Source organism: Ictidomys tridecemlineatus, chromosome 3 (genome assembly GCF_052094955.1).
Source record: "Ictidomys tridecemlineatus isolate mIctTri1 chromosome 3, mIctTri1.hap1, whole genome shotgun sequence".
In the NCBI taxonomy this organism is placed as follows: Eukaryota; Metazoa; Chordata; class Mammalia; order Rodentia; family Sciuridae; genus Ictidomys; species Ictidomys tridecemlineatus.
This window is the reverse complement of record NC_135479.1, coordinates 144,844,766-144,856,650: the sequence shown is the minus strand read 5'-3', so window position 1 is coordinate 144,856,650 and position 11,885 is coordinate 144,844,766. Positions and strand designations below refer to the sequence as shown.

The window sequence follows — 11,885 nt, the reverse complement described above, 5'->3', positions numbered from 1 at the left end:
ATGTCACCAACTCAGACCAAGCCCTGGTAAATAAAATCAATGATGATGATGATTTTGTCACATGTAAAAAATGTCACACAGATTTTAGCATTACAAGGAGCTGATACTATATAAAATATCCTTCTAGAGTGTAATGGCACTAAACTGACACTTGAGAAGAGCTTTGAACTAAATTAGGTCATCTGAATAAACAAGAAGTGTTTACATCTTTTATATCTGTATCTTCCGTTCATTAGTAAAACACAACACTACAAGTCAATTTTTCACATATGTTTGGGATAGTGTTTGGTTTTAGTTATCAGGATGTTACCTATGGACTCTACAATTGGTAGCGTGGAGGAAAGAGAGAGAAGTTTGCAAAGATTGAACAACAAGCATGCACTGTGATATCCTTTATTTAAAAATTGTGGTCTAACTACAGTTGTAGTGTTCTCATTTACCATTCTGATGGCACATAAACAAGAGAACATTAACACAATTCCAAGAAGGCATTAACCTGAAAACACGCATATATACCACCCATGCACCCATACAGCACACACGCGCGCGCACACACACACACACACACAAATACACACACACAGATTATAGTTCAAACACAAAGTGATGAAAAATGCTTTGAATGCTCTAAATCAAATTAAAACCCTTTTATTATAATAAACTGTGGCAATACTGTGGTTATAAAGGAAAAAAAACTAACTTTAAAAAGCCAAAAAAAAAAAAAAAAAGGAAAAATACTGGCAATTTGAAACTAGCAGCAAAAAGCAGCTAAAATAGAAGAAAAAAATAAGACTGAAAATCAAAATTCTAATGCTGATACTGTGAAGAATTGCACAGAAGTAGTTTAAAATTGGTTCTAAAGAAACTATTAAAAAGTCCCTTGAAATAGTAAATTGCTGCACCTTATAAACAGTGGAAAAGAAAAAAAAGAGTATTTGGAATGTTACACACACACACACACACACACACACAGAGGAAATGCACTAGAGTATAGCATCAGTTTATGGTCTTTGTTTATGACCTTCAGAAAGTTTTATAAAGACAAAAACTTAAGTGCCAAGGTTGTGAAAGAAAGTTAAAAATTCCTACAGATGCGAGTCTGAGTGCATTTATCAGGTCTAAGAATATATTTCAAGGCTGGGGGCCAGGCATAACTGATGCACATTTGAGAAGGAAAATATAGTGGACCTGTAAGGTAGGCCAAGCTCTTTGGAGAGTGTTGAAAATGAAGATTATTAAACTGAAGACTATCTTGCAGAAGATTTCAAAATACGTGGAATTCTACAGTTGTTCATCTGTTGAAATTGGTTTCATAGTGCCCAATAAATAATTGACTAACTTCAGCAAACTGGTTTTTCCTACATTCAGACACAAACATCTTTACCACGCATGCAGGCTGGATACTCTGTAATAAAGCACAAATCTGAATCCTGATTGAATAAGAAAAGCACATTAGCAAGAATTGTTTTTTCCACGGGTTTTTATCCAAATGTCAGAAATTGCTAGACATTTGTGGAATGGGATAAGTTTAGATTTCCTACTGATTTTAGAAGAAAAGGATATTTTCCTTTCCTAAGGAAGCCAGAGTCATCCATGAGCCTGGGACTTGTCTTCAGAATCTAAGAAACATAATTAATATGTCCTTAGTGCCAAAACTCATGACAAGTACAGGTTCAGAAAAATGGACAGGTTGAAAGGGACAGGGAAACGGAACGGCCTAACATCTACTACAGCATACTTTGGAATAGTGTGCCTTGTAAGTTAAAATGGCTCAACTGCTTTCAGAGTGAAATGCTGCGGTTCTCTGGAGTCAGAGGCTGGGGCAAGGCCTTCCATCTCCAGGTGCCCTCTGAGCTGAACTGTGGCATCTGGGCCCAAAGCCCTTGTGGCCTTTATTTTCATGAGTGTGTTCAGTTGGGGAATTTATGATTTTGTCCAGGTAAAAATTTCTTTTGGTTACCTTCTCTCAAAATTAACTGGTCAGGCATTTTGCTGGTGATTTCCTGAAATGAAATCTAGCTGCACTAGTATCTTAAGGTGTCAGCTAATTCAAATTAATGCCCATCAATAATGCTGCTAGGTATCAACTGCTATTGCTGAAGAATCAACCCCCAAATGGCCTAACTAGAAAAATCTATCACACTAGGTGCTTTTACTATCTCGAGTTTTTTGAGCTTTAGAGAAACAGTCCTTTTAAAAATGACTTAGAACCCCCTTCTTTCTGGCTTCGTTTCACTCTTCCTCTTCTTCCTCTTCCCCTTCCCCTTCTCCTTCCTCCATGGTTTCCACAATGAGCTCTGCTGTGCAGGTGGCTTCTCCAAGACTGTTGACAGCCTTGCAGGTGTACTTGGCGTCGTCATCCCCACAGACGTCGCTAATAATCAGAGAGCAGTTCCCATCCTCGTCGTAGTCTATCTGGAAGTGGCGGGATTCCCTGATTGACTGGTCGTCTTTGAACCAGACGACCTCAGGGTCTGGATATCCTGCATCACAGGGAGACAACACAGGTTGCAGAGTCTGCTATTCAAAATCTCGTATCGATTCATACCAGCGACTCTCTATTGATTAAGGGGGTCAAGGGAAAAACTCTGACGCTGGCTCTTCGTATCTGTTTTGATATCTATATTGACACATGGGCATGTGTTATGAACACTATGATCTGAAACCCCAAATAAGGTAATTTCAAGGGTATCCAATTCCTACCTGTGCCGGGCCCTCACCAGCCCTCCTTGAAACAATGCTCCAACTCTGACTTCACACTTAGGGCTGAATATCTTTTGGAGGAAAATACATTTTCTTCTCTTATATAAAAGCTTAACTTTTAAATTAAAAATGTTCAGAATAAATGAGCACAAGGGATCTTTTTGGGGTGCTGGAAATATTCTAAAATTGAATTGTGCTGATGGGTGAGTGATGATAAGTTTACTAAAAATAATTGAGTTGTACACTTAAAATGGGTGAATTTTTCATGGTACATAAAATACCACTCAACAAAGCAGATAACAGCTATATAAAACATGAGAGGAAATGATGATATTGCTAAGAAAAAAAAGCATATTTGTTTTAATCTGATGCAGGTAACCTGCCTGCAGATAACTGGAAATGAATTCACTGGTTGGCCTCGTTTCATCTTAGTCATGTTTCCACGAAGTTCAGTATTAAAAAGTAAATAAAATAAGCCAGGAACAGTGGTGTGCATATGTAAATCCCAGCTACTAGGCAGGATGAGGCAGGGGGAGCATTGACAATGTAGGTAAAATAGTGAGATCCTGTCTTAAAATAAAAATTTTGAAAAGGATTGGGGATGTATGTAGCTTAGTGGTAAAGCATCCCTGGGTTCAATACCCAGTACCTACCCCCCACAAAACAATATAATTCATACACATAAAATAAATACATACTTTAAAGTAGAGCATGTATATATACATGAGTGTCATCAACATTGCATGTATGTATATATACATATATTATATATATAGTATATGTTTAAACATATTATATAGATATGTAGGTTTAAATAAATTATATAAATATAAATACATAGAGATGTATATTTAAACCTATACTATATATATAATATTCCAACTGTCTTTCTCTTAAAATTTGGATAAGCATTTTTAAAATTTTTAGTTATTTATTTTGGAGAAGTGTTTATAGAGGAAAAAATTTTGGTCCAAGCTAGAATAAAAATTAGACACAAGAATTTAAGAATTGCTGGGGCTGGGATTGTGGCTCAGCGGTAGAGCGCTCGCCTAGCATGGGCGGGACCTGGGTTCAAGCCTCATCATCATATAAAAATAAAGACATTGTGTTTTGTCCATCTACACCTAAAAAATAAATATTAAAAAAAAGAATTTAAGAATTGATGGGCATGGTGGCCGCACATGCCTATTATTCTAGTGGCTAGGGGAGGGGGCGATGAGGCAGGAGGACTGGAGTTCAAAGCCAGCCTCAGCAACTTAGTGAGGCCCTCAGCAACTCAGTGAGACCCTGTCTCTATATAAAAAGGGCTGGGGATGTGGTTCAGTGGTTGAGTGCCCCTAGTACTTAAAAAGAAAAAAGAAAGAAACAGCAGAATTCTAACATTCTTTTCAAATATAATTTTCTTTTTATCAAACAACATCCATATGCTTTAATTTCTCATGCAAGTACCAGTGAGAAGTTATACAAATACAAGGAGATAATCTTAAAGAGATTACATACAAAAGATGATCATCACTATGTTAAATTAAAAAGGAAAGAACTCAGAAGACCCGAGGACAATGGTGAGGGTGAGAGTTATAGGCGGCGGTTCTGGCTTCGAGCAGAAGCCCATCTGAGAACCTTCATATTACCAAAGGCAGCACAGCCACTTTTTTTTTTAATCAGATGAAAAAAAGAGAAAAACTGTGGTAGACAAAATATTTATAAGGCATCTAGATAATATAAAGGTGAGGAGAAAATTTGTTTTTTCCTTCCTAAGGCTGGGTTATTTTACTCAAAGGCATCACGGCCACAGTGCTGGAAAGCTGCACAGAATGGGAGACAGGGTTTGTTTGGAAGGCCACGCTGTGCTGTGTGACCTTGGGGAAATCGCTCAATGAACTTTTGTGCTTTGCGTGCTCAGAACAAAATGGGAAAAAAACCCTTCACTTTGGTTGGCATATGAAAGTCCCAGACTTGAAGCAAAGAGGCCTGACTTATCCTGCTCCTTATCTTTCTAGAATGTTGCAATCTGTGGAAACTGAACAGCTTTGTGTCATCAACTCTGCTAATTTCTCAGGCACCATGCCAAGATCCCTTAAGGTCCTTGGGTCCTAACTTTCCCTCACTTTCAAGTCCCATTGCACGCTCTCCCTCTGAGCTTACCAAGCCCCTACTTTCCCCTTTACTTCATAACCTCTTTTCTTTTTTGGTACGGAGGGTGAAACTCAGGGTCTTTTTTTTTTTTTTTCCCCAGGGTCTTGCTAAATTGCTGAGGTTGGCCTTGAATTTGTGATTTTCCTGCTTCAGCCTCCCGAGTAGCTTGGATTACACACATAAACCCCCATGCCCAGAGGCAACAATATCCTTCCTTCCTTCTTTCCTTGGTACTGGGGTTTGAACCCAGGGATGCTGCTGAGGATGGCTTTGGACTTGTGATCCTCCTGCCTCAGCCTCCCAAATTGTTGGGATTATAAGTGTTTGCCACCACACCTGGCACTATTTTATGACCACTTTAAAGACTTAAAAGATTTCCCCTTTTCATGTATGGGACCTCACAGAACTACTAGGGCCACTGAGGGTTAGATGTCAATTTATAGATGAAGGGCCTAAACCCAGCAGGAGATCACCATCCACTGTCACTGAGCCTGTCAATAAGCAGTAGAACTTGCCAACTCCAGTTCTCTGCCCTTTGTGCCAAACTCCCTTTCAGTGCCTCTGGGGGCAATTCACAGGCTTCTCAGCAGTTTGCAAAGCTCACTTCATTATGCATGTTACACAGCCAGGAAGGCCCACAATAAGCCTGGTGGCTGGGGTAAGTAGGTGAATATCAGCTGGGCCCGTGGGAAAGTCACTGAAGGGCACTACCCTTCAAGAGGCAGGGTGGAGGGAGTGGCCCTTTGGAACCGGCTCCTCCTGACCCAGTGCACCTCAGAGTCTGGCTGTTCCTCCCGCTGCAGCACAGCCCTGCCATGTTACACAGGCTGCTTCTGGGCCCCCTCTGGGGTGTGTGAGAAGCAGAGCCTCAGTTTACCTTCGATCTTGCAGTCAAATCTAGCAGCACTTCCCTCCACGACTTCAAGATCACGAATGGTCTTGGAGAAATAGGGTTTTACATGGGGCTTCTCCTCAGCAACGGCTTCAAGGAAAGCCTGGGAGACATCTTCTAGAAGACAAGGAGAGAAGCTGGTCATTTCTTTATTCCTTGTTCTCTCCTCTCCCCTGATTTAAAAAGGCTGACTTAAAAAAAAAAAAAAGAATTTGCTAGAATTTAGCAAATAATGCAGCTTAGCAAAGTGAATCATAAGCACTTCTCCTGGGGATGGTTGGCCTTCTGCCAAATGGTTTCTGGCAGCAGGGAGAACTGTACCCAAAACAGGGAAATGTTCAGCCTCTCCCCGCCCTGATGCCAATACATTGAAAGAGGAAGTCATCTTCAGAAAGGGGTTTTGGCTGCATTTCCTGCTGTGTCAGGATGGGTTGAGGGCGTCTGAAAATGACAGAACCTCTCCAGCCTTCCTATCTCAAGGATCCTTCACCCTCCTACTACAGCAGGATGCTCACCTGCTCCTTGGAAGGGAGGAACCAGGTTCTAGAGGCACTGTCAACTTGCCCGAGTTTTGTGTTCCACACTTAGGCGGACTCGAAGATGTATGGCTGTGGACTGGTATTATGGGATAGGTCCAGGGGAAAAGATGGAACTTGGAGGGGCTCCTGTGTCTACTCTCGTCTCTTCAGGCTACGTCTGAGACGTGTAGGGAGAGGCAGGGGTGGCTCAGGAGGGACCAGGCCCACATGCTACAGACTTCCCTGGCTTCAAGGAAGCTCCAGAGCAGCCAGCAGCAGCCTTGCCAATTACTCTGCCTCTGCACAAAAGGGATCTAGGCTCAGTGTCTCACCTGTGGATACCAAAAGCATCAGGTAGTATGGGATCAAGGGGCATCTCTGGCCAAAAGAGGCAGTTCAGGAAGAAAACTGCCAGCCCTGCGTGTACCCAAAGCAGGCAGAGGCTAAAGGCCTTGGCTGAGGAGATGGGTGGGATAGCACCCCAAAAATGGTGGGCAAGGAGCTAACCTCTCATCTCCATGAGGCTTGCTGACCAAAGCCCGCTCAGCCTAACTTGTTTCAGCAGCATGAACAATGGCAGAGAATGTAGACCATACACGTTAATTTTTGTTCCAAACAAAACCACAGGACCATGGAAAAATGGAAGGATATTAAAAAATTTAGACAACTGTGTATGATTTTTATTTTGTCTTTGCCTATCAATATATGTCTCACTTTTTTAATAAAAGGGAAGTTTTTAATAAGTCCTTATTAATTCTTATGCAAAATAGAGGGAAAAGAAGAGCCGAGGTCATCTAGTTCTAGTAGACATAGAATAACCTTTCTTCTGAAAATAGTTAAACGCACGGTTAAACAATTAAAGAATACTCGCTAGATATAGTAATTGTTGTCAGGGAAACCTAAAAGTACTCTTGAATTTATCCTTGTAGGATTCATTAACACACACACACACACACACACACACACACACACACACACACACACATAGCCAAACCCCAAATATTCAAAATGCTTCTCTACCCCAACCCTTTCTTTCTCACCAACTGGCTGGAAAAAAAAAAATCTTCTTGAATTTTTACCAGGCTCCTTACCTTCAGATTCTAGTTTTTCTGCATTGAGTGGGCTGGTTGGTGATCCCGTTGAGGATTTCCTGCCACTGAGCCCTGAGATCATTGCCATAGAGGACAGTCTTCCAATGGCTCTCACAGCATTGCCCGTTTTCTGGAAAACAGACACAGTCTGGACTCAGGCAGTGTCCCTGGTTCCAGTGGAGCAGTGCTGGGCCTCCGGGGAGAAGAGCCCAGCCCGGGAGAAGCAGCTGCTCCCTGGACCAAGGGCCTCCCGAGCGAGCGCAGAGGTCCTGCTGGAGGACTGAGCCCAACCTTGCTCTGCTCAGCACTATCAGCGTGTCCGAAGATGTTCGGAGAATGGAATGGGGCCTGGAGCTGGTGTGTGCGTTAATGTGACTAAACAAGGTCAACATGAAACAAAAACCCTTTTCATACTGAGCTTCAACTCCCATAAAAGGGATAGTTTATATAAAGCAACTGCAGGCTGAGACAGCTCCAAAGACTTATTGCTGACTGGGCCCACTGGGGCTGTTTCTTGTAAAACAATGCCAGTGATAGGATTATAACTGGTCAAGAGAATAGTTACTACAGATCCCATGGGTCCTGATGCACAAGGAAAAAAAAAAAAAAAACAACCAACATTCTGTTGACCTTGGGAGCTCCACTTAACCTCTCTGGACTTCAGTTTCCTTCTGTGTATTAGGAGGGGGTTGGGCAAGAAGATCTCCACAGTTCCATTTAGCTCAGTGGATGATTTAGAGACTTAGGAGATTTCAAGAAACACTTGGGCTGGCCCCAGCACAAGTCTCTGACAGCACAGTGGAGTCGAGAGGGGTGCTAGGCCCTGCTCTACACTCAGGCATCGAGAAGCAGCACCCGAAGAGGCACTTTGGGAAGAGATGGAATTGCTGCTGAGAAGGATCAGAACTTGAGATCTAGTTTATTTCTTTTATATTTTTATTTATTGGTTGATTGATTTTTGTGTGGTGCTGAGGATCGAACCCAGGGCCTTGCACGTGCTGGGCTCTACCCCTGCGCCATGACCCCAGCCCCTTGAGATCTACTTTCTCTGGATTGTGAAAATTCTACCAAGCATAGGATTTAGCTCAAGAAATCCTCAAAAGTGTATAACTGTGTTTCTCATCTTTCAATAAAGTTTCTCACCCTTTTTCTAAAGTCAGTGGGAATGACTAAGATAAGAAAGCTACAGCATGGCCAGGTCTCTCCATCTTGCCTCACAGTAGCTTTCTTAGGCATCCAGAGGCTGCACATCTGCAGAGCAGCTGTCACCTCAGATGGGCCACTTGTCCCCTTCTGAGAGAGCAAAGAAACAGCCTTTCCAGAGACCTGATATTCTGCACGCACTCACCAGACCACACACTGCACAGGCAAAAACCGTTTTCCTCCTGAATTAACTTCCCACACTTAAGAAGCTCAGTAAAGCCTCAATTAATCTGGGAAGTCAGTGTTTTCAGTAAAAGGATTATTACAGTTGGGCGTGGTGGCACATGCCTGTGATCCTAGCAGCTCAGGAGGCTGAGTCAGGAGGATCCCAAGTTCAAAGCCAAACTTAACGAGGCCTTAAGCAACTGAACAAGACCCTATCTCTAAATAAAATATTAAAAAGGGCTGGGGATGTGGCTCAGTGATTAAGTGCCTGCCCCTGGGTTCAATCCCCAGCACCAAAAAAAAAAAAAAATTTTAAAAGCAAAGAACTTCAGGATTCTAAGGAATCATACAGAAAATTGTCTGTGTGTGGTTTAAGTAGAGACCTACTGTTGCAACTGTGATCACTTTTCCATCATGTCCCTGCCCTCTCAGTTACACTTGCTGTTTCTGTGCACCCTGGACAGACATTTCACCTTGCTCTGCCCTCTGGCCATCCACCCTCCACACATGGCACTGTACTGTGGGTGTGCCTCTGGACCTCTGCTGCCATAGTAGAGCTGGGTCACTCTAAACAGAACCCAGGAAACTTCAGCGGGGTGATGAGGAAGGAAGACGGTGAGCAATGACAATGCAATGGTGTGCAGAAATCCAGTGGTTTTGCAGAGAATGCCCCTGCAGATGGATACCACGTGGCAACATTTCCCGCTCTCCTGGGAGAGGCCAGTCACCAGTGGCCTAGCTGAACTGTTTGTTGGCTAGTGTGTGGAGAGACCTAGTTTTTCCCAAGAGAGCTTACCATGCCTTTAGGAATCCCTAAGAAGATAATAGCCCTACCTGTGCCATCAAGGTCTGTCTCAACAGCCTACTTCCTGATCAGCCTAACTCTCAGACTCCGCTCTTCTCTGCTCTCCATTCCCTTTATCCAACACAGATTGATTTGTCCTTGGCTAGGCATTTCTAAATTCAGAGGGATTATTCCCAACATGAGCCAGGTTATTTCTATAACTACTGTATGACCTTGTGCAGGTTAGTTTTCCTTTCTGGGCCTCAGGGTCTTTTCATCAGAAGATTCTGATCTTCTTGAAACTCTAGTCTTCCACAGAAAGACTGATTCATACTCATGACTATGTAGTAGGGAACACCCCCTTTGAGCTCATGGGCTCCCTAATTCCAGACATCTGGATAGAAATTGATAAAGACCATCTTTGCTTATGTGATATGGAGAGATGATATCTTTTCTCTTCTTGGTTTTATTTTGTAACAAAATGACTAATGTGAAATTTATCAGAATGAGGCAATCAAAAAGGGTTATGTATTTCAGAGGAGACAGCAAATATGTTAACAAGCAAGTAGTGTCACCCAGAGAAGTGTTCCAGCAGATGTAGATATTCAGCATATAATTTCCTAACCAGGGAGAAATGCAAGGGCTTAATAAGGAAAAATTTAAAAATAATCTACATCAGAATTCAATCTTTGGAAACTGATTTGTAGAAAAACATTGGTAAGGAAATTATTTGTCAGGCTAAGAAAGAAATATATCTGTATGTTCCTAGTCTTCCAGTTTCAAGCCTTTGAGCTGAAAATCAGTTGCTGCTTTACCAAGACCTTTGGGAATTTGGAGAATAAAAATCAAAACAGCAAAGTTTCGATTTTCTAACTTCCATCCTTGTTTTGAGAAAGCCTTCTTTTCATTGGTGGGCAATTACCAAGGTAGGGCAAGATCTGTCCAGATCTCAAACACAGTGGAGGAAACCTGGCCCTTGGAAAGTGAGTTAGAATAACCCACCATCCCAGGTTGCCCAGGACTGTGGGGTTTCCCAGGATTAGGGTCTTTCAGTGCTAATGCCTGGACTGTCCCTGGCAAACCGAGTTGAGCTGGTAACCTAGCACCTGTCAGCCATCCAGGCCTCACATACATACCAATAGCCCGAAGTCAACAATGTCCCCTGACAACATCCAAATAGGATGGCCAAGCTTGGTCTGTGCTACTCTGACTCTAAGGCTTCTCCCCTGGTGCCCTTTGATCCATTCTGCTGGGATCTTTGGTTCCCAGAAAATAAAGATGGCTACCTATAGGCCTCCAAGTCCTGGTCTCCTACTCCAGTCTGCAAGCAGAAGCCATGTTATCCTGCCTGACCCACCACCATTGCTACTCCTCAACAATAGGGCTTTGTAAAGTTCTTTCTGTATAAATTTAAAATACACCTTTAAGAATAACTTATTCTAAGATCTACAATATGATTGGCCACCTATACCTAGTCTAGCCTTGCTTGTAGGGATTTATTTCCAGATTACTTTCTCCTGGGCCTTTTATGAAAACCAGGGCACCAGGACAGTGACAAGGTTCTTTCTAGAGTTGGCTGGGCCACCTGTGCTCACCCTGCCCTATTCCCTCCGCACAGCTTACCTCACGTCTTCCACTCCATTTTTCCCTGCCCCACAGAACAGGACTGGCTGCCCTGAGAGCCAAGTTTGAATGGAGTTAAATTTAAACTGAAGTTTCAATGCGGAAAACATTTCCCTGAGGAAGTGACTTATGACAGCAGGGCAGACACAGCTGAATTGTCACCAGTGAAATTACACTTCAGGGACGTTACGTGTTGAATGGGTTTTATGGACTACCTTTATGTGCCGTTTTGTGAAACCTGACCACTGATTTTGCAGAAAAATTATTTCCACATTATCTACATTAAAATATGGAATTGAAGCACTTTTTCTGAATCCTACCCTTTTCTTCCCTGTTCCTCTTCTAGAAAACTTTATGGCTAATAATACTTAAATGATAAGAAAAAATTAAGTGATTAAAATATCAGCACAAATTTCTGTTCCCTGGCTCATCAGACTTGCTCCTCTCCCATCTTGTACCTTTTCTCTGCCTAGCCCAAGGTTCAGGTGTCCTCCTGGCTTCAGTCCTCCTGAGATGTGCAGAGGTGATAGGCCTGCCCTTTAACATACAGCCTCTTCCAAGCAAGATCCAGTCAGACTTGCTTGCTCTAATTACTGCCCCACCCTGACTTTGTTTCCAGAAATACTTCTTTGAGCTCTTCCAGCCAGAGGATCATTAAGTTAAACCAACCATTGATTTTGTGAACCTCCCCTCCCCGCCCCAGCTTTAAAAAAAAAAAAAAATTCCTACCCTCATTCTAAAGGACTCAGAAGGTAAGCAGCACAGGTGTT

General features: G+C 42.5%; 1 protein-coding gene across 12 annotated transcripts in view; it reads right to left on the bottom strand.

Moving 5' to 3' along the window:
* Nucleotides 1-377: 377 nt before the first annotated feature.
* The window catches only part of Mylk (myosin light chain kinase), a 246,743-nt gene continuing 235,235 nt past the window's right edge, over nucleotides 378-11,885 (bottom strand). For 10 of the 12 annotated variants that reach the window (XM_078044103.1, XM_078044099.1, XM_078044104.1 and 7 more), the window contains 3 exons: nucleotides 7,341-7,470; nucleotides 5,717-5,848; nucleotides 378-2,483 (listed from right to left, as the gene is read on the bottom strand). In XM_078044103.1, coding sequence (XP_077900229.1) covers nucleotides 2,233-2,483; nucleotides 5,717-5,848; nucleotides 7,341-7,470 — 513 coding nt within the window. In that variant the 3' untranslated portion in view covers nucleotides 378-2,232. Of the gene's footprint in view, nucleotides 2,484-5,716; nucleotides 5,849-7,340; nucleotides 7,471-7,631; nucleotides 7,742-11,885 lie in introns of those variants that run through there. The other 2 variants (XM_040270267.2, XM_078044102.1) reach the window with 2 other exon arrangements.